General features: G+C 36.1%; 1 protein-coding gene across 2 annotated transcripts in view; it reads right to left on the bottom strand.

Moving 5' to 3' along the window:
* Nucleotides 1–22130, bottom strand: part of LOC144980946 (ras GTPase-activating protein 3-like) — a 96782-nt gene that overhangs the window by 60599 nt on the left and 14053 nt on the right. For both annotated transcript variants that reach the window (XM_078928931.1, XM_078928932.1), the window contains exon 2: nt 8197–8317. In XM_078928931.1, coding sequence (XP_078785057.1) covers nt 8197–8317 — 121 coding nt within the window. The remainder of the gene's footprint in view (nt 1–8196; nt 8318–22130) is intronic.

Below are 22130 nucleotides of genomic sequence, written 5' to 3'. Positions count from 1 at the left end.
TGGTGACGACAACTCCAAGGAAAACGATGACACCTGGAAGATGGAGACAAGCATATCAGATCACTGGACGTATGACGGGTAGGGGCCAAAACCAATTGGACGTCTCCATCCAGACAGCAAATCTGCTGACATCAAAACAACACCAGGGAGTGGGCTTTTGGATGCCCACACTCTTTACCAAATTGGTAAACTAGCACAAGCCACAAAAGAGATGAAAAAATATAAGTTGAGCTTGTTTGGAATGGCAGAGGTGAGATGGAATTAGAGTGGAAAGCAGAAGCTAGGTACAGGAGACACTATCATCTGGTCAGGCAAAGGGGACGGCTTAAGTTTTTTTTTGGTTTTACGGCGCTTGCAACACATTTAGGTTATATCAGCGCCAGTAAAAGGAAGTAAATGGGATAGTAAGAAGTTATAGAATTACAATTAAAGCACCCAAGAAAAAGTAAGACATAGGGGAACTGGGAACAAATAGGGATCAGATGTAGATTCCAAGAGCATACCACCAATGTACTTAGTTTGAGATCATCTAAAAGTCTCATCCAGACACAAGCACAGGTCCAAACTAAGAGGAATACACTCAAATGTTTACCAATCATATAATATAATATGTAAACTAAACATAATAAAATGCATAACAGAGAGATGATTTACAAAGAAAAAAATATAATCTCCCAAAACTATAACTATACATTCGACTGTTTCCCTCCCAGCCAAGGAGCTCCGGCAAGGATCAAGACAAAACTAAGTAATCTCATTCCAAGACAATGAAGGAAACAATTGGGAACCAGGTATGGGGGGATAGAAGACACAGCATGTACCTCCCTGCCCACTATGGGAGGTCAGGACCCCCACCCAGGCACAGGGGACGATAACCACCAGGAACGGCTTGCCTTAATTATTCACCATAAGCAGGTTAACGCCATACTCCAATTGAACCCAGTCCTAGAACAACTGCTGTATATGAGATTCAATTCCATTGTACGCGAAAACCTCGACCATGGTTGTAAACGAATTTCCATTTTTTTGGATGAATAAAGTATATATTATTATTATTATTATTATAATTATTATTATTATTATTATTATTATTATTATTATTATTATTATTATTATTATTATTATTATTATTATTATTATTATTATTATTATTATTATTATTATTATTATACCCTCCAACACATGAGATGAAAGACCAGCAAACTTTAGAAAACTATTGACAATATCCTAAGGCATGATGCTCTTCTCATACTAGGATACTTCAACACAAGGGTGGTTTGCAACAGGGAGAGGATTATGAGAAAGCATGGACTAGGGAACAGAGGTACTAACCAAGATGCACCTGTAAAGGCTGAGGATGGCTCAATAATCAGAGGAACACAGAAAAATAGAAAGATGGAAAGAGCAATTCAAGAAAATCCTTAACAGAACAGAACTGAGCACCTTCCCAAACATCAACGAGGCAGATGAGGACTTTGAAGTTAATATGGGTGATATTACAGTTGGAGAAAATAGGGAGGCAATCAAAAAGTTGAAGAATGGGAAAGCTCCTGGAGACGACGGTATTTGCCCTGAAGTGATGAAGACAGAAGACAGAAACACCCCAAGCGAGGCCGCCCCAAGGAGACTTGGAAACGAACCCTCGAGGAACCTAAAGCAAAGAGGTCTGTCCCTCGAGGCAGCCCCCAGAATAGCAGCTGGACAGGACCAGATGGAGATCCCTTGCATCGCCTCAAGTGCCAACAGGTCCGGAGAGGATTGAGTGAGTGAGTTTATGTCTCACATATACAGAAACTTTGGTGGGGACTGATCAAGAACAAAGCAGATTAAAGTCAACTTGCATCTGGATCTCTATATTTAATTTAAAAGAAACAAAACAAAACATTGCTATAACATCTTTAAAAGGGTAACTGGTAATACACAATTCAATCTTTTATTATCTTCATTGTAAAGCGAGAGAAATGTGGGATAAGGAGAAAATCAATAGCAGATTTCGATGACCTAGCAAACTCGTATCGTTGTAATAAATATGGTGACGGTTTCAAGACATTTGACGAACCAATTTGATTTGTTGATAAAGTCGCTAGATCAAACTCATAATGCACAAAAACTATAATCATGTTAATTGTAAACACCATGCATAATTTCATAATGCTATATGAAGTAGATAGGGAGTTTTGGCATTTTAAAAATATTATCTTATCTTATCTTAGAAATAATATTAAGGTGATAGAAAGAAAAGATAAATGAGGGGAAAATAACAGTTGACTAGGGGTGAATTGATTAAAAGACAAATGCATAAACAAGCATGTCTCTTTCTTCCTTTTATCTTATTCACCCTCCTTAGATAAATTGACATTTTTTAGCTTATTCACCATCCTTAGATAAACTGACAGACTGACAGACAGATAGATGTAGGATATGTGTGAGATTTATGTTTGGCATATTTAAATCCTAAATCCATTCATTCAACCTGGTCTCACGACAACACGTCATTGGCGTGTACATTTAATGTGTACATTTTGTATTCGTGCAGCTTGTCCTAGTGTACAACGTCATAAATTGATAGTAAAATGTCAAAGAAATGACTTCGTGAGAATAGACAGGATCTCGAAACGTCATCTGTGCACGAATACTAAACCCCAGGATTATAAGTACAGGAGTATTCTAGAGGCTTGTAAATACATTGAAACATACTATATCATTCTCCATCAAAAATATGACTTTGTTGTTTTGTTTTGTTTTCTGCATTTTTAAATCAAAGCAGATTGTCATTAGACGGAGTTTGTATTTACGACCATCAATATCGTAAATTTAATACGTCAACGGCCCTGAAAATGCTGATGATATTTTTTTTAACAGAATGTGAAATAGACTGGTTGTGACAATAATACGTCGAAGAGTTTGCTCTTATTATTTTGAAATTGTCAACAACAACAACAACAACAACGATTAAAAACATGATGATGATGGTGGTGACGACGAAGATGATGATGATGATGACTACCACTACCAAAACACCCACCACCACCATCATCATCATCATCATCATTAATTATTAATTGTGATTAATAATGTTATGTTTTATTTTGTTTTTCTATTCCTCTTGTAATATCCTACTCGTGCTCTACGTATTTTTCTTGCTTTGTTTTCCCTTACAAATTCCGTCGTGCTTTTGAAGAAAACAAGTGTCCATTATAATTTAATCTCCGTGCCTGACAGCCCCTGGGATTCAATTGTACAAACAGGACACCCAGTCCGATGTGTCGTCCGAGTAGAAACTCAACACTTAAACCCGTCAAATACAATACCACTTCTACCGACACTTTCTTGATGGCACGAGCAACCATTCATTTCACGGAGCGCAGCGATCTTAGTGGATAACAAGTGGAAGCATTAATGGATGGGAACGGCCAAATAACACGAACCACTACAGTACAATGGTAAACGACATTTTAAAAAAAACACAATTCCATCGCAACAACAACAACAACATTCACAGAGAGAGAGAGAGAGAGAGAGAGAGAGAGAGAGAGAGAGAGAGAGAGAGAGAGAGAGAGAGAGAGAGAGAGAGAGAGAGAGAGAGAGAGAGAGAGAGAGAGAAAGAAAAAATCAAATAGGAGGACAGCTTGACAACACAGTCGAACATTGTCGACACTCCTTATTTCAGTTTGGTTCGACGATTTGTATTTTAAAATATTGAACATTGGCCTCAAATTATCAAGAATTCTTAACCCTAAGATTTATAGGAAATGTTCTGTTGGTTTGCGGCATGAGCGTCTCTGGTTTTTAAATACTTAAAGTAAACAGAAATTCATCGCAATAATTGAAATAAGGAAGATTTTTTAATATCTATCACCGTTCAAAATTAAGAATATTATAATGATGATGATGATGATGATGATGATGATGATGATGATGATGATGATGATGATGGTGATGATGATGATGATGATAAAAACACATTCCCTGCCATTTTCCTCAATTTACTTGTCTTAACAAAATATGTCTTGGGCCAAAAAGCATACTTCCAACTTCCATTCGAATGAAAATAGCGTAGAACGATTTTTAAAAAGTCTCTTCCCCCCCAAAAAAAATATGAAGAAAGGAATTTGATGGATTTTTAGAAGAAGACATGGAAGTAGACACATTATCTTCCTCATCATCCATCGTGGCTTGTGCTCTTGAGCACGTTGCCGGTCAGCTGTCTCCACGAATCACGATCCTCTGCGGTGCGCATGAAATCTGTGTTGCTTTTTAAGTCACATTTGGCCATTCTTAGGTTATTTAGATAGGTCATTCTTTGTCTTCCTCTAGCTCTCTTTCCTTCGATCATCCCAGATGTTACCAACTTTTCTATTCCGTCTCGTCTCCACACATGTCCAAGAAACCGTAACTGCATCTTTCTGATGTTATCGATCAGTATTCTTCCCTTTCTCACCTTCTCCAACACTTCCTCGTTCGTACATCTGTCTGTCCATGATACCCTCAACATTCTTCTATACACCCACATCTCAAATGCCTCTAACCTCCTCGTACATTCTTTGTCAAGCGTCCACGTTTCACAACCGTATAAAAGGGTACTTATAACAGTTTCTACATCATCTTAAGGTTGCTTAATTATTCCGTTTTTCAATTATTAGCAGAAAACAATTTACTCTCTCTCTCTCTCTCTCTCTCTCTCTCTCTCTCTCTCTATCTATCTATCTATCTATCTATCTATCTATCTATCTTTCTCCCTCTATCTCTCTAACTCTCTCCCCCTCCCTCTCTATCTATCTATCTATCTATCTATCTATCTATCTATCTATCTATCTATCTCTATCTATCTCTCTCTCTCTCTCTCTCTCTCTCTCTCTCTCTATCTCTATCTCTTTTTCTTTCTTGTAATGGGGATGATCTGTTCTCCTTCCGTGCTCAGAGTGACCCATATAGTGAAAATGTAGTGAAAAGTGTTCACCGTTTTCGAAATATCTTAGGTCACTTTGTTCAGCTTGACACATAGGTATGTTTACAACTGTCAAACAAAGCAGTGTATTTACATTTATTAATAAATATCCAATCGCTTGACAGCAAAAAATAATCATGTGATCGATGACTTGGTTGGACGATAGCCTGAATATAGATCGCTTCCATTGTCAACGAATTTTGGAATAAATGATTTAAGTTGTTTTTCTTAGTTAAAAGATAACACATGTAAATTTTTTGCCCTAAACAGCAGGTTCAAAAAGGTTAAAACAGCACATGCATACCTCCGAGAAGGAGAATTGAATAAATACATAAATCTTGAAGATAATTACACAGTTCATAACATCCTAAAACGACATAGCCAAAGATCATTATGCTGAGGAAAAAACCCCCATAAATTTGATATGTTTTGACTTTTACACATTCTGATCACAAGGCATATGAAAAGTTCAAGCCAGTAGGAAGAATAAAAAGTAATGATTTCTTTTTGTTTAGAACCAAGATGCCGCCGTTGCCAGGCGGCGTGACATCAGACTACTGAATCCAATTAGTTCCGAAAGGTAGGAAGGGGCAGTACCTTCAAGACAACGATACACTAAAACACAAGCTTTGACTTTAATCCTTTTCTCAACAGGCAGCCAATGCAGGTCATGAAGCAGAGGTCCGACAGAGTCGCACCTACATTTGTGTTTGTACCTCTGTGTGATTGGAAATGTATATCATGTGTGGATGTGCTCCTGTATGAGTGTGTGTGTGTGTGTGTGTGTGTGTATGTGTGTTCATAGAATACATAATAGTGGGAATGCATTAACACTCTGATCAATTCCACAGATTGACACCAACAAATAAAATGAAAGTCATTCTCTTTTCTGTGAATGTTACTGCTGAAAAAGGCCTAAGAGTGGTCAAAAGTCTTTTGTTCCTGAAACATAATGTCGACTGTCGCCATCTGAACCCGGAGGTTGATTCTGTATTTTCATCATTATAATATATGAGTGTGTCAGACTTTGGATGAGTAGGATATTTACCAAGCATTTTCGTACGGCTGAATATTTCAAATTTCATCTATTTCTGACGATGAGATTATAAAACTGTACCGGGAACTAAACAAATCCACCGCCTCTAAAAGGTGTGTAATGGAGGTGAACAACAAGCAGAGACGAAAGTAAATTGAAAGTTAAAATAATAAGGAATAAGACATGTTTCTTGGATTTTTTTCCACATTAATTTATTTATAATACCCATCATTTAAATTATAAAAATCAAGCCAAAATTAATAGTTTTGAGTATAAATTCAATTTTTAATTATCTAAACCACAGCGGCATAATGGCAATTCAAGTCTATGGGTCACAATGAGAATTTTTTAAATCATATTCAGCAAAGGGGCTTAAGTTTGTAGGGATAAATGAAAAAGTGGGGGACTTAATGAAGTAATTAGATGGACAAGAATTCAGCTACTGTAATCTGACAAGCAGACCACCGGACAACAGACGATGGAAACGAAACTGATAATTATGACAATGTTCATTCTGGTGAGTTATGGTGGTGGTGGGGATGATTATTGGCATGAAGATGATGATGATGATGATGATGATGATGATGATGATGATGATGATGATGATGATGATGTATTGCTTTTTCAATTACCCTTAAAAACCAATTAATTTCATTTGAAGACAATCTCAACCAAGAGTGGTGAAAATGCTGGCAATTAACGTGACGTTTAAAAATAAAATTATTATTGTGTGTGTTTGGGGGGGGGGGGGGGGGGTTAACATTAAATTGAAGAAATTTGATCCAAAAATGTGTTTCGTAACAGATTGTTCAACGCCACTCACGTGTTTATCAAAACAAATCCGACGAAGTGTTCGTCTCATTGTTGTTTAATGTCTCAAATTATTTGTTTTGGTGTCTTTCTCTTTACACAATTGTTCCAATTAATGGTCATTGCAAATTGTGATATCAAAGTGTTCCTAATGAAAGATTGGTTTGACGATAAAGTGGAATAAATGTTGGATTTAACTTTTTGAAAATCTGTTTTTGTTTCCTTTCAGACGTTGAGATGGAAAATCTAAATAAGGTTGAATTTCTTTTTTATATTTACTTCGTAATCATAAGAGATCAAACCATGGACCGTCTGTGGTATTATATATTTTGGGACATCGGTATAAACGTTGGTAAAGTAAACATAAAGTAAATACAACTGGAGATTTTTTTTTAAAACAACCTTGAGAGACATCAATATCTATCACTACATTACAAGAAATTCGATAACCATTTGAACAGACAAACCCTCCATATAGATTTTCTATGATCTGGGTTTTCTTTTTTAAAGAGTGACGTTTGATCTTAGTTTAATTTGGCGAATATCACAGATGAAAAAGTTGGATCTACAAAACTGCTAAGTATTTTAAAATTATTATCTCGCCCGCATCATAAGATCTCGGGTAACTAATGTTTAATAACACCAATGTCGGTTGTATTTGATTTTAATGGCAAGCTAGAAAATCTGATTAAGAGGAAGAAGAGAGGGAAGATCAGTCAGAGGGAAAAGGAAGGGAGAACGAAGTGTAAGAAGGGCAAAAGGAGCAGAATGTGAGGAGAAAAAGGAGAATGAGAAATAAAATAGCATAGGTATATAAATTACTATTTATAAATCTATGTAAAATAGACGAGGATGGGAAGGAAGGGGATAGAAAGAGTGAAAGACATGAGGTGAAGAAAGAAGAAAGGTCGAAGAAGACTGAAAAATATGAATGTTCTCACCTCTTGTGTATTTCCGTCTACAATGCTGTTTCTTCGTATAATTCCTGAGGAATCACACCGAGAAACAGCGTTGTAGACAAAATTATAAAAGAGGTGAGGACATAAATGTAATTCGTGCTCCTAAAACTGTCGAGCACTCTGTAGATTTCATACTCATCAATAACTCGAAAACACACACACACACACACACACACACACACACACACACATATACATACATATATATATATATATATATATATATATATATATATATATATATATATATATATATATATATATATATATATATATATATACATACATGCACGCACATATGTTTGGTATATCAAGAAAAGATGTTTACAAAGTAATCTAGAAGAATAATGAAAAAGGCCGAGCCAATGACTTACAAAAAATAAGTCGTCCAAAGAAAGCATAGATATTACAATATAAGTAATAATAATATAGAAGCTACTTACTTAAGCGACTTTTCTACGATGGCCGTTCTGAATATCTCCTCTGAGTCAATCCTGATGCCACAGCAAGTGTTTCTCCCACTTCCGGAAATTGATGAAGTCGGTGGAAGATCTTTGGCCTCGCCTTGAACAAAGAATTAATGGAAAGACATAACAACTGCTGTCTTTTAAAATATAATTTACAAATATAAAGCAAGTTCTTTATCTTCAATGTCATTATCAAATCGTCAGCATTAAAAACGATACCATCATCGCAGATAGTGCTTGACATTGTGACCGTTGGAAAGCTTCCAGGAGCGTTCCATTTTCTTCAGAATTGTTGGAATTGGTGGGTCAACTTACAAAGGGACACTTTCTGGCAATTCAGTGAGCAATTTTCGTAGAATGAGAAAAGTCCTAATACTTACAGAACACACCTCCTATGTTAAGATTTTAAAACTAATTTTTTGTCCCATCCCGGTTAAACTTCACTCCCGTGCCCTGAAGTCTAATATCGTTTTGACAGTTTGTTTTCTCTGTTCGCCGTGATTACAACTGACACATCTGACAGTTGGATGAAAGGAATCTTTAGAATTATTTATTATTCCAATTATAGAGTATGATGATGCTGTCATGTATTCAAAGACATGTTTAAACAAACTTATAGGTTCTTATGAATTATTGGATTAAAGAGTAGATCTATTTTGCATTTTATGAGAAACGTAACACAAGTAAAAGCAAAATAAGAAGAGAGAGAGAGAGAGAGAGAGAGAGAGAGAGAGAGAGAGAGAGAGAGAAACAGAGAAACACACACACACAAACACAGAAGAGAGAGTGTGTGTGTGTGTGATAAAGAGAGAGAGAGAGAGAGAGAGAGAGAGAGAGAAAGAGAGAGAGAGAGAAACACACACACATAAACACAGAAGAGAGAGAAAGAGAGAGAGAGAGAGAACACTGGCAGTCAATGAGTCGAAATATGTCACTATTTAAAAGAACCCCCTCCCCAACACACACACACACACACACACACACGCGCGCGCACACACAACCCAGAACCTCGGAGCTGAAGTTTTCTGTGATTGAAAAAAATAGCGCGATTGGAAAAGACGGGAAAATTCCTTAGCATACTCTGGGACAGAACCAAGAATTATATATTTTAGAGATGAAATTGGGACCTGTGTCGTCTCTTAGTCTTAGGACAAAAATCCTGTATTTTTTCTGGCGCTAAAATGACCCAAAAGTATCACAATCTGTGACTCATATAAAGTTATGTTTCATTTAATTAACTTTGGCTCTGATGAAATTCAAAACACAAAATTAAGGGAATGGCGACTCTTTAGATCGGATTAAGTTTTTATTTGTGAGGTGAGGAGCTTATGTTTTGTAACATCATAGAGTTTGAGTTAAACAATTGGTATTAATAAATTGAATCATGAAAGTTTATGTATGTAGTTTTTTCAAACAGCTAGCCTGAAAAAATGACAGGTTTTAAATTGCTCTTTGGCATTAAGAAAATATAGTTTTATTTTCCTATTTATGACAACTATTTTTACGAATATTTCTTGACAATAGGTAAGCATTTTTGATAAAAAGATATTTGAAGACACATTTGACCCTTGAAAACAGATCCTGTAATACCCTCAGAACTTTGTGTCGAATAGATGATATCTGATTGATTTATGGTTAGATTTATGAAAGAATCCTTCTCCTTGTTTTTTGTTTTTTTTTTTTCCATCTCTATTTTAATGTGTCACTCTCTTATCACCAGTTTTCATTTTGACATTTTGTAACAATTTTTACTACTGTTCTATCTAATTTTCATTTTCTGACGCAAATCTGAACATAAATCGATAAATTCGATCCTCTGAGCGTGATGACAATGGGATGATTGTGTACGTTAGAGAAAATAAAAAGGAGTAGTTAACTGTTATTATCAATATTACCTATATCCATTCCTCTATAATTTTAAACAATGATAAATACCAAGGAATAGAGATTATATGTACAGTCCAATCATGACTAGGTCATGCCATGACTAGGTCATGCTCAATGCGCGTACATATGTGTACATATATCAGGTCTGACATCCTAACCCAATACGCCTCAACAGTCGTAACGTTACTTCCCTCGTAATGACGCCTGGTAACTTAGTAACTGGCTCTAAACTATCGGAACAATGGTGGACGCCCTTATGAAATATTTCTCCGACGAGCATAAAAGCGTATCCAGAGGAGAAAAAAAAAACCATAAATCTGATCATGTTTTGACTTTTACGCATTCTGATCACAAGACATATGAAAAGTTCAAGCCAGCACGAAGAATAAAAAGTACCGTTTTTCTTTGTTTAGAACCACGATGGCCGTCGTTGCTGGGCGACGTGACATCAAACTATTGAATCCAATCACGGGCCTAGTTTAACATTGTTGTCATTCAGAGCCGTTCGGTCCATGGAGCCGGAGTTCATCCCGGTTTCTATAGCATGAAACGGACAATAGCAATTGCTTGCTACCCTTTGGATAGGACGCTAGTTTATCGCAAAGTACTTTCCACCAGATCTAAGAGACGAAGCTACCCAATCACTGCTGGGTGAACAGGGGGAAAAAAATCTCGACTGCACCCGGAATCGATCTCGGTCCCTTTGCGTATGAAGCGAGTGCTTTGCCAACTGAGCTATCGGACCCCCTAACATTGTTGTAATGACAGTATTTTGCGTCGTTTTTTTTTTTTTTTTTTGAGATTTCCATTACAACAATGAGCACATAAGGAAGTGGGTCATCAGATCTGCAAATAACTGCACGTTATTAACAGAAAGTATCTATGACCTGCATAAAATACATTATATCTTTAGTTGTGCTTTTAATGTGTGTACGTTTCGTTTTATTTTCGATTTTTGCTGGGGTTTTTTTTTTTTATTTGTTTATTTTTATTTTTTTTTTGGTTAAACTTGTTATTGTTGCTAGTTTGTTGGGGGGGTGGTATTGTTTTTGTTGGGTTTTTTTGTTTGTTGTTTTTTGTTTTTTTTTTAGTATTTGGAAGAAGGAGGCTGGAGGGTTGTCTTTGTTGGTGTTTTTCATTTATTTATTTATTTATTAATTTATTTACTTATTTATCTATATATTTTGCTTACCTACCTACGCTTAACTAACTTGTATGGGAAATGGATGTTCATATCTTGAAACAATATTTTCAACGGATCACATGCTACAACCACAATATTTCCGCCGGAATATTTTTTGTCCCTATCTTTTAGAAAAAGGAGACTGGGAATCGTTGACCATCAGTGGTCTGAAAGTATGGTGGAAAGAAAGCGATCAAAATCAGGATATAAGATAACATCTCAAGAAATGTATAGCAAGGGAGAGGGGATGGGTGATGCGATGTACGTGTGGCTCATGCATTGTAGTAAAAACCTGTATCATACAGGTTAATGTCACGCTATCATCATTTCTATTTTCCCGAATGAATGAAAAGCGGTCCTATCGATGTCTCTTACTCTGTGGTGCTACACTGCAACTGATCGTAGCCATCGTTAACATATTTAGCATGACACTGACCAAAAAATGACGTCAAAAGACAAGTCTTGGGCCACAAAAGAAAACAAATCATGAGTTGTATTCAATAGTTCAACCAATGGTATCATTTGTTTCCTTGAGTTCTACTAACGACAACTCACCAGAAGCGTCACAAACCTTAAAAATGACGTCAAACTTCCAGTCTTTGAGGGTTCTAGCGTAGCCATCGCTCTGTTATAGCCTGACACTGAAACCGTGACCTTCTTAAAGTTATGGCCTGATACTGACCAAAAAAATGACGTCAAAAAACAAGTCTTGGGCCACAAAAGAAAACAAATCGTGAGTTGTATTCAATAGTTCAGCAAATAACTTGTTTCCAAGAGCTCTACTAACGACAACTCACTAGACGGTGCAAAAAACAAATAATGACGTCAAACTGCCAGTCCTTTTGGATTTCAGTATCAGGCTATAACATAACGATGGCTACGCTGAAACCCAAAAGGACTGGCAGTTTGACGTCATTTTTTAGATTTGTTTAGCGTCTAGTGAGTTGTCGTTAGTAGAGCTCATGGAAACAAGTTATTTCGTTGGTTGAACTATTGAATACAACTCAAGATTTGTTTTATTTTGTGGCAAAAGACTGGCATTTTTACGTCATTTTTTGGTGAGTGTCAGGCCATAACTTTACGAAGGCCACAGTTCTAGTCAGGCTATAATAAGTTAACGATGGCTACGAACTTACTGATGCATAGGTTATCTCTGCCCCCCCCCCCCTTTCCCACACACACACACACACACACACACACATACACACACACACACACACACACACAAATAGATCATTAACGTTCCCCTGAAATAAGAAGAATGAATTCAGTTTATGACAGGTAATCTATGCAATATCTTCATTATCATAGTATATCAACCAAGCAGATTAATAACAGATACAAATAGGGAGGAATGTTTGACATCGTGTTGTACATGACGGGCACTTGATGATGGTTGTTAATAGTAAAGTATAATATATGTACAGTTATAAGTGCAGCTCTGGCATAGAGTTAGCGCATCTCCTTTTAACAGTTATTAGGAAATATATTAATATTATGTTGTTTAAACGAGTTTTTTTTACATCTTCAAATTAAGAAAAAGCATAATTTGTTTCAAGAGAAGCTCAGAATACGTTTCCGTGTATGTGTGTGCATGTGTGCGCGCGCGCTTCTGTGTGTGTGTGGGGGTGAGAGAGAGAGAGATAGAGAGAGAGAGAGAGAGAGAGAGAGAGAGAGAGAGAGAGAGAGAGAGAACACACAATAAGTATAAAGCGCATTTCCCATGAGAAACAAAGACGGACGCTAAAACATACGGAGCTCTTCCCACAGCCACAAAATGGTATAGTAGTATGATGAGCTGTTACACACAAAAAAATGAATTTATAGTCAAAAATATAAGAGTTCGGTAAAGATTATCTATTTTCTTGCAGAGAAGGACATTGGTTTCCTAACTTGCACAAAAATTTAATTTAATAAATCTGTCATTTTAAGATAACAGTCAATTTCGGATATCTGGGACACCCCGACATAAAACAGAATTGCAAATTACAGCGAGACAAACGGATTATACTTTATATCGCAGTCCCATTCATTGAGACCTATAAAACCCATCTCGACAAATTCAATATTTTGTTCATTTGCCAAGAGATGCTTGTAAATGTCAAATTTGAAAGGCTATTGAGAAAAATAAATGTCAACAGACTTATCATTTGTAATCTACCCAATCCATCATTCTGAAAGATGGCGAGGATTTCGACCAGTTTATCCGCCTACTTACATTAGTCAAATATCACTTTTATGCATTTTGTCGATGGATATTTACAAACAGGCACCATTATCAGACAGACAGAATCAATCGTCCATTCATATATTTATTTATGTATTTACTAATTTAATTACTTACTTTTATATTTATTTATTTACCATTTTATTCAGCGATTTATTTATTTTTATACTGATAATTTTTTCTTGTTTGGGTAGCTTTTTAGCTAGCAAGTGAAAACCCCAAATTGTAAAGAGGAAAGAGCTGATGTCGCTGTAAAGGGATATTGCTATTTTCTCTTTACGTCATGTATTTTTCATCAGTCGGGTAGTACAATTTTTTTTCTAAACACGAAGAGCTGATTCTGTCTGTGGGATGACGAGGTTTGTAGAAAATATCAATAATCATGATCATTTTTAATGATGAAATAATTGCATGATAATAATCTTGTAAACATTGTTTAGAAAACAGTTGTATGCAGATTATAATTATCATATCGCACATCACGCATATTGTTGAATGACGGAAAGTATCTATATCGGAAAATACTTAATTATAGGAGTTTTCGGTTGTACAGTAGTCCCCACGGAAGAGCCCGCCGCCTGAATGCTCAATCCTCATAAGTGCCGCAGTAGTAGTAGTAGTAGTAGTAGTAGTAGTAGTAGTAGTAGTAGTAGTAGTAGTAGTAGTAGTAGTAGTAGTAGTAGTAGTAGTAGTAGTAGTACTAGTGGTAGTAGTAGTAGTACTAGTGGTAGTAGTAGTAGTAGTAGCAGTAGTAGCAGTAGCAATAGTAGTAGTTGCAGTAGCATTAGTAGCCGTAGTAGCAGTAGCAGCAGTAGTAGTTGTAATAGTAAAGGTAATAAAGTTCATCTAATAACAGTAATACATCTCTAACTTTCTCACAACCGGAAAATGGAAAATTTCATAACGCGACACGAGGAGATGCGGTAAATAATCGTGTTTAACTCGCGTGAATCAAATGGTGCAATCATTCTGTACGCATTGATGTTATAATAGTGTATTGATGCTTGATGCAATGAATTTGTCGAATCAGGGAGTTGCTAGGAAACAAAATTACGTTAGTTATCGAACATGAAATTTATATCAAAACAAAGCAAAATATCGGTTTTATAATTTGGGATTATTTCTATATGTAGGCTACAAGTATCATTAGACCCTTCCTCAATTAGCACGGCGAGAAACGACGAGGACACGTATGGCAGTTGTATGAATAGTAGGTATATAAATAATAATTTTAGAAGTACAGGATAATTGTTGCTTTTAACGTAAACGTGCATTTTACTGATTGGTTATTGCATTTTTTATTTCCATGATCTCTTTATTGCACATTCACTTCCTCTTTTAATACTGTGGACCTTCAATTAGAACGTTTTCTGAGTCCTCTTTCGTTATAAAACGTTTTGTGTGAATAAATAGACACCTTTATCATTCAATTGTCTTGTGTCGTCATTGCTTTAAAATCAGAAAAGTGTTTGAAGAAGGCACTTATTTCAATGATGATAAACAATGAAAAGATTGGAAAAGTGGCAATACGAAATAAAAACTTTTTCGCAGTGAGCAGACTCGGACCCAGGATACACCCGCAACCCACGGATCAGTTTGGCACCCCACTCCAAGCTGCGAGAGCAACGCTAAATTGCGCTTCGAAACCCACAATGGGTGCTTTATATTAGTACATATATTATATATATATATATATATATATATATATATATATATATATATATATATATATATATATGTGTGTGTATGCTGTGCGCTTGACTAAGAAACTCGCACCATTGCCATCCGGGAATATAACGGACCAACACACAAAACGATCTGTAACCTTAAACGTTTATAGTCTCATTAATGCTGATTAGTGAGAATTACTCATAAACATGGATCGCAAAACAAAAACAAAAAAAAAAAAAACAAAAATAACAAAGACCTGAGTGGCTTCAACTTCGTTATAGATAGTATGCGCTTGGCTAAGAAGCTCATAACACTGCCATCCGGAGGCATAACGGACCAACACACAAAACTGTGTGCATCCATGAACGTTTATAGTCGAGTTAATACAGTTCAGTGAGCATTACTCATAAACGCGGATGGCAAAAAACAATAACAAAGACCTGAGTGACGTCATCTTCGAACTATCTATATTTTATTGATTTTTCTTCAGCATTCAACACGATTCGGTCCCATTTACTTGTTAAAAAGCTGAAATGTTTGAATATAAATCCCTGTTTGATTTCCTGGATTCTAGACTTTCTTTTAGAGAGAGCACAATTTGTAGAAATTAATGGAAACAAATCTAATAAAATAATTAGTAATAAAGGAGCCCATCAAGGGTAAGTTTTCTCTCCTCGCCTCTTTACGGTTTACAGAAATAACTGTACAAGTGACTTGGTCCCAATTTTGAAATTTGCTGACGACACTGTCCTTCAAGGGTTAATATTTAAAGATGATGAAACGGCATACAGATCTGAGATCGACAGATTTGTTGGTGGGTGTGAAGATAACTGTTCAAGAGATTTTCTCTAAGGAAAATGGAGAAAGTTATGAAGGATGGCGATCACCCCCTTCGCAAATATATTAAGTTCTCCATGAGAAGCCGTCGCCTAATATCTATAAAAACAAAGACAACACGTCACCTTAATTCATTTTTGCCACATGGTGTTCGAATTTTTAACTGCAACTGTGATTTAAATTAAATTCTATCTTTTAAATATGCACACACAAGTTCGGACTAAAGCCCAGAGGTATGGCCTATCTCAATTTATCAAATTAATATATTAAGTGTTACTATTGGTTCTTGGTTGTATATTTTTACAATTTTTTTGTGCATTTGCATATATATATATATATATATATATATATATATATATATATATATATATATATATATTCTTCTTCTTCTAGGTTCCATGCCTGGTCCAGGCTTCGGATACTGCATGAATTATCTCTCTCCATTCCTCCCTGTCTCTTGCCTTTTCAAACAGCTCTTGGATTGTTAGGCTGGTGAAGCCCTTCAGTTGGTCTATAAGTGTTTTTCTTTGTCTCCCCCGGGCGCGTTTACCAGGTATTTTTCCACAACTTGCCAGGTATTCATTCTTATCTTTCCTTACTATGTGTCCGAAAAAGGATAGTTGTCGATCCACTATTAAGGGCATTAGTTTCCTTTGTTGGTATGTTTGTTTTAGCACTTCTTCGTTCGTTTTGTGTGCAGTATACGATATTCTCAGCATCCTTCTCAAGCACCACATTTCAAAAGCTTCAATGTTCTTTTGTGTTTCTGCATTTGTAGTCCAGCTTTCGCATCCGTATAACAAGATTGGCCACACGTAGCACTTCAAGACTCGGAATCTAATCCCGAACGACATCTGTTTGTTTTTCAAAATGTTTCCCAGGTCCATGAAGGCCTGTTTGGCTTGAGTTATTCTTGCTCGTATGTCTCGGTTACATCTTCCATCTGTTGTCACTATTGAACCTAGGTATTTAAAACTTTCTACGTTGGTAAGTTGCTCGCCGTGAATCGTTATATTGCAGGTGTTGTTGTTTTCGGGGTTTTTCTGTATTACCATGCATTCCGTTTTGGTGATATTCACTTCCATTCCCTTGGCTTCACTATCTACTACCACTTTGTCAACAATCTTTTGAAGTTGGATTTCTGATGTTGCAATGAGTACCGTATCGTCTGCGTATCTTATATTATTTATGTTGTGACCTCCCACTTTTATTCCCTCCATATTATTTATGCCCCTCATGATTGTTTCTTGGTATAGATTAAACAGATCTGGTGAGGCAACACACCCTTGACGGACTCCTTTCTTAATAGGAATGGAATTTCCTGTAGAGTTTCCGATTTTGATAGATGCCTGCTGGGTGTAGTATAATGTTTGCATGAGTCTGAGGTCTTTCTCATCAGCGCCAATGGAGTGCAGTTGTTTTAGTATTTCTTCGTGGCATACTCTATCAAAAGCTTTTTTGTAGTCGACAAAACAGAGGTATAGTGGGGTCTGAACCTGTATAGCTCTTTCACTTAAAACACGGAGGAGGTATATTGCGTTCCTTGTCCCTCTGTCAGGTTGGAATCCATATTGTTCTTCTGCGATTTCGGGGTTAATCTTATTCCTTAGCCTGTTGATAATTATACGCAACAGTATTTTGTTGATGTGGCTTATTAAACTTATAGTTCTAAAATTTTCGCATCTGACTGCACCTGCTTTCTTTGGTATTGCTATGAAAATAGAGTTACAGAGATCTTCTGGAATTTTCCCAGTATTGTATATATTGTTGAATAATATGTGAAGTTCATCAATTGCCAGATCTCCTAGGCTTTTTAATACCTCTACAGATATTTCATCAGGGCCTGTTGCTTTACCATCCCTCATTCGTTCCATGGCATGTTCAATTTCACTTTTGGTGATGTTTGGTCCGCTTAATGGTTCTTTGAATTTCAGTGGTGGTTCATTTCTATTTGGATCATTGTACAGTTCGCCTATGTATTCTACCCATCGGCTTTCTATATGTTGTTCTTCAAATAGCAGTTCCCCTTGTTTGTTTTGGATACAACTTCCTGCTGCTTTGCTTTTCCTTTTCCCTGATAGTTCTTTTATTCTTTGGTGAGCTTGTTGGGGGTTGGGTTTGTATTCTCTTTCGATTTCGCAGCATTTCCAGTCTAGATAGTTCTCGTGTGCCTCGATGCATTTGGATTTAATGTGGTTGTTCAATGTTTGGTATTCTGCAGACCCTCTGTTGCATTTTCGTCTTTCTTCAAATAGGTTTAGAATTTCATTTGTCATCCATTCCTTTTTGCTGTTTATTTGAGCTATTGGTAAATGCTTTTCTGCAGTTGCTTTGACACACTTTTGGAATATATCAAATTGTTTTTCACATTTTTCATTATCAGGTTCACTTTGGCTTTGTATCATGAGTGCATTTTCAAATTCTTCTCTCATTTTTGTTTGTATGCCATTGTCTTTGCATAACCTGTAATCCCTCTTTATTCTACCAGCTGTTCTCTGAATAGCTTTAAACTTTATCCTTATTGTACAAACAACTGGGACATGGTCACTGTCTACATCGGCGCCTGGGTAGGTTTTGCAATTTAATATGCCATTTCTGAATCTTGATGATACTGCTATAAAGTCTATCTGGTTCCTTGCTCTGTCCCCTGGTGATTGCCATGTCCAGGTTCTTCTTGGGTGTTGTTGAAACCAGGTGTTTGAAATCATTAATTTATTTGTTCTACACCAATCTGCCCAGATGTTTCCTCGTTCATTTCTGTCTCCGAGTCCATGTGGTCCGATTATGTCACCATCTCTGCCTCTGCCAATCTTAGCATTTAGGTCCCCCATTACCATAAGGACTTCTTGTGATTTACACATTCGTTTTGCTTTGTCTAGTGAATGGTAAAACTCTGTCATATCTGCATCTGTCGCCTCTTCTGTTGGTGCATAAACTTGAATAATATTGGTGTCAACTACAGGTCCTCTTAGCTTAACCAGCAAAACTCTGTCTGAGATTGCTACGTGCCCTTTGTAAAATTTGGTTGATTTTTGGTCTAAGATCATCCCTACTCCTTTTTGGAAAGAGGTTCCACCACTCCATATGATCTTATATGTCATGTTGTTTTCTTGTTTTGACATGGTTCCCTGCTCTTTCCATCTCATCTCTGCCAGGCCAAGAATATTTATTTGGAGCCGTTTCATTTCTTTCAGAATGTTGTTTAGTTTTCCTTTTTGGGCACAGGTCCTGACATTCCATGTCCCAATTTTGGTTTTGTCACATTTGTTAAATTTATTTCGCCTAGTAACTGGCTGACGGTTCGGTGTGACCTGACGAACATCACGCTCCCAACCGAGCGAGGCAGCAGTCTTCCGTGAAAACATGCTCCCCTTTACGCTGTCACCGTTTAACTTTTTGGACTTATTCATGCAGTTAACTCGGCAAAGTTACAAGAATGGTTTGCCATTGCCTATTCTTGTCGCCCTCTGCAGTTGGCCAGCTTGACCTGTTACCGTTCGACACCACGAGGAGGTTGCAGTAGGGCTTGATGATGATCTATCTTTGCAGACTTGGCATCATCCATTTATATATATATATATATATATATATATATATATATATATATATATATATATATATATATATATATATATATATATATATATATATATATATATATGTATACATTGTCGCCATAGATTCTCAACTTTGTGTTTATACATTTTCATGCATGCCACGTCTGTAAACGAATTTCCATTTTTTTTGGATGAATAAAGTATATATTATTATTATTATTATTATTATTATTATTATTATTATTATTATTATTATTATTATTATTATTATTATTATTATTATTATTATTATTATTATATATATATATATATATATATATATATATATAGAGAGAGAGAGAGAGAGAATGAGAGAGAGAGAATGAGAGAGAGAGATGTTGGGATACCGATTCGTTGGCAGTGACACCTCTATTTCTTTACGCACTTAATTTTATCCATTGTTTAATAATCCGCTACATTCTGCACAAGTACTTTGACTTTGTGACCAAGAGAACACTTCTATTTGTTTACATGGTGAGATCATACTAACCGACAAGACGTCCAATATGCTTTTCTACCATCTGTCTGGATTTTAAATAATGTAATGTTTTTATTGATAATGGCTGAAGACGGGTTTCGAGTCCGAAACGTTTCCTGTTTGGTATTTTGATCTCTTTCGAAACTGTAATTGTAATTTATGTGTTCATTGTATTATCATCACGCCTCCCTCAGTGATATCGCCAAAAACGATCTGAGGTACAAATGCATTGAGATTCGACACATCGTGGAACCAAGCAGGATATAATTAACGGTTATTATATCAGCGTCCAAAAATAGAATAATCAATCATATTATGATTGTAAACGTGTTCCATTGGGGTTAAGAAAACAAAACGTACCAGAATATAAGTGATGTTATCATATTATGATGATGTCAGCTGCAACACACCAGCGTTATCCCAGGCCATATATATATATATATATACATATATACATATATATATATATATATATATATATATAGCCTGTATGTAGATGTATGTATGTATGTATGTAGTATGTATGTATGTATGTTATGTATGTAATGTATGTATGTAGTATGTATGTATGTATGTATGTATGTATGTATGTATGTATGTATGTATGTATGTATGTATGTATGTATGTATGTATGTATGTATGTATGTATGTATGTATGTATGTATGTATGTATGTATGTATGTATGTATGTATGTATGTATGTATGTATGTAGTATGTATGTATGTATGTATGTATGTATGTATGTATGTATGTATGTATGTATGTATGTATGTATGTATGTATGTATGTATGTATGTATGTATGTATGTATGTATGTATGTATGTATGTATGTATGTATGTATGTATGTATGTATGTATGTATGTATGTATGTATGTATGTATGTATGTATGTATGTATGTATGTATGTATGTATGTATGTATGTATGTATGATGTATGTATGTATGTATGTATGATGTATGTATGTATGTATGTATGTATGTATGTATGTATGTATGTATGTAGTATGTATGTATGTATGTATGTATGTATGTATGTATGTATGTATGTATGTATGTATGTATGATGTATGTATGTATGATGTATGTATGTTTAATTCAGAAAAGTGAGTGGAGCAGGCACTTATGTTGGTAACAACAGGATATGAAGTGAATAGAAAAGTGCCAGAAGACAATAGAGAATAAAAAATTTTTCGCGGCGGTGGTGGGGTTTGAACCTGCGACCTTATTGGTACGACAACTCCGCCTGGCAGGTGAGAGCGTGGCTCTACCGTGTGAGCTATCCACGAACACAAAAATATTCGTTTCAAACTCAAAGTCATTACTAGATCCCTCTCTCACCCACTTCTTGAGACCGCCGATTCGTTCGTACACCACCATCGCGAATAATTTTGACCAGCAGTTAAGCTTAATAGCCAATATTCTCAACACAAACATATAACATAGAAACGATTGAGACATTGAGTATGCTCCTGTGTATGGGGTGAATTTTTAATTCAGAAAAGTGAGTGGAGCAGGCACTTATGTTGGTAACAACAAGATATGAAGTGAATAGAAAAGTGCCAGAAGACAATAGAGAATAAAAAATTTTTCGCGGCGGTGGTGGGGTTTGAACCTGCGACCTTATTGGTACGACAACTCCGCCTGGCAGGTGAGAGCGTGGCTCTACCGTGTGAGCTATCCACGAACACAAAAATATTCGTTTCAAACTCAAAGTCATTACTAGATCCCTCTCTCACCCACTTCTTGAGACCGCCGATTCGTTCGTACACCACCATCGCGAATAATTTTGACCAGCAGTTAAGCTTAATAGCCAATATTCTCAACACAAACATATAACATAGAAACGATTGAGACATTGAGTATGCTCCTGTGTATGGGGTGAATTTTTAATTCAGAAAAGTGAGTGGAGCAGGCACTTATGTTGGTAACAACAAGATATGAAGTGAATAGAAAAGTGCCAGAAGACAATAGAGAATAAAAAATTTTTCGCGGCGGTGGTGGGGTTTGAACCTGCGACCTTATTGGTA

Source organism: Berghia stephanieae, chromosome 10, assembly GCF_034508935.2.
Source record: "Berghia stephanieae isolate SIO BIC M18660-M18661 chromosome 10, UCSD_Bste_1.3, whole genome shotgun sequence".
Lineage (NCBI taxonomy): Eukaryota > Metazoa > Mollusca > Gastropoda > Nudibranchia > Aeolidiidae > Berghia > Berghia stephanieae.
This window is presented reverse-complemented; position numbering and strand designations above follow the sequence as displayed.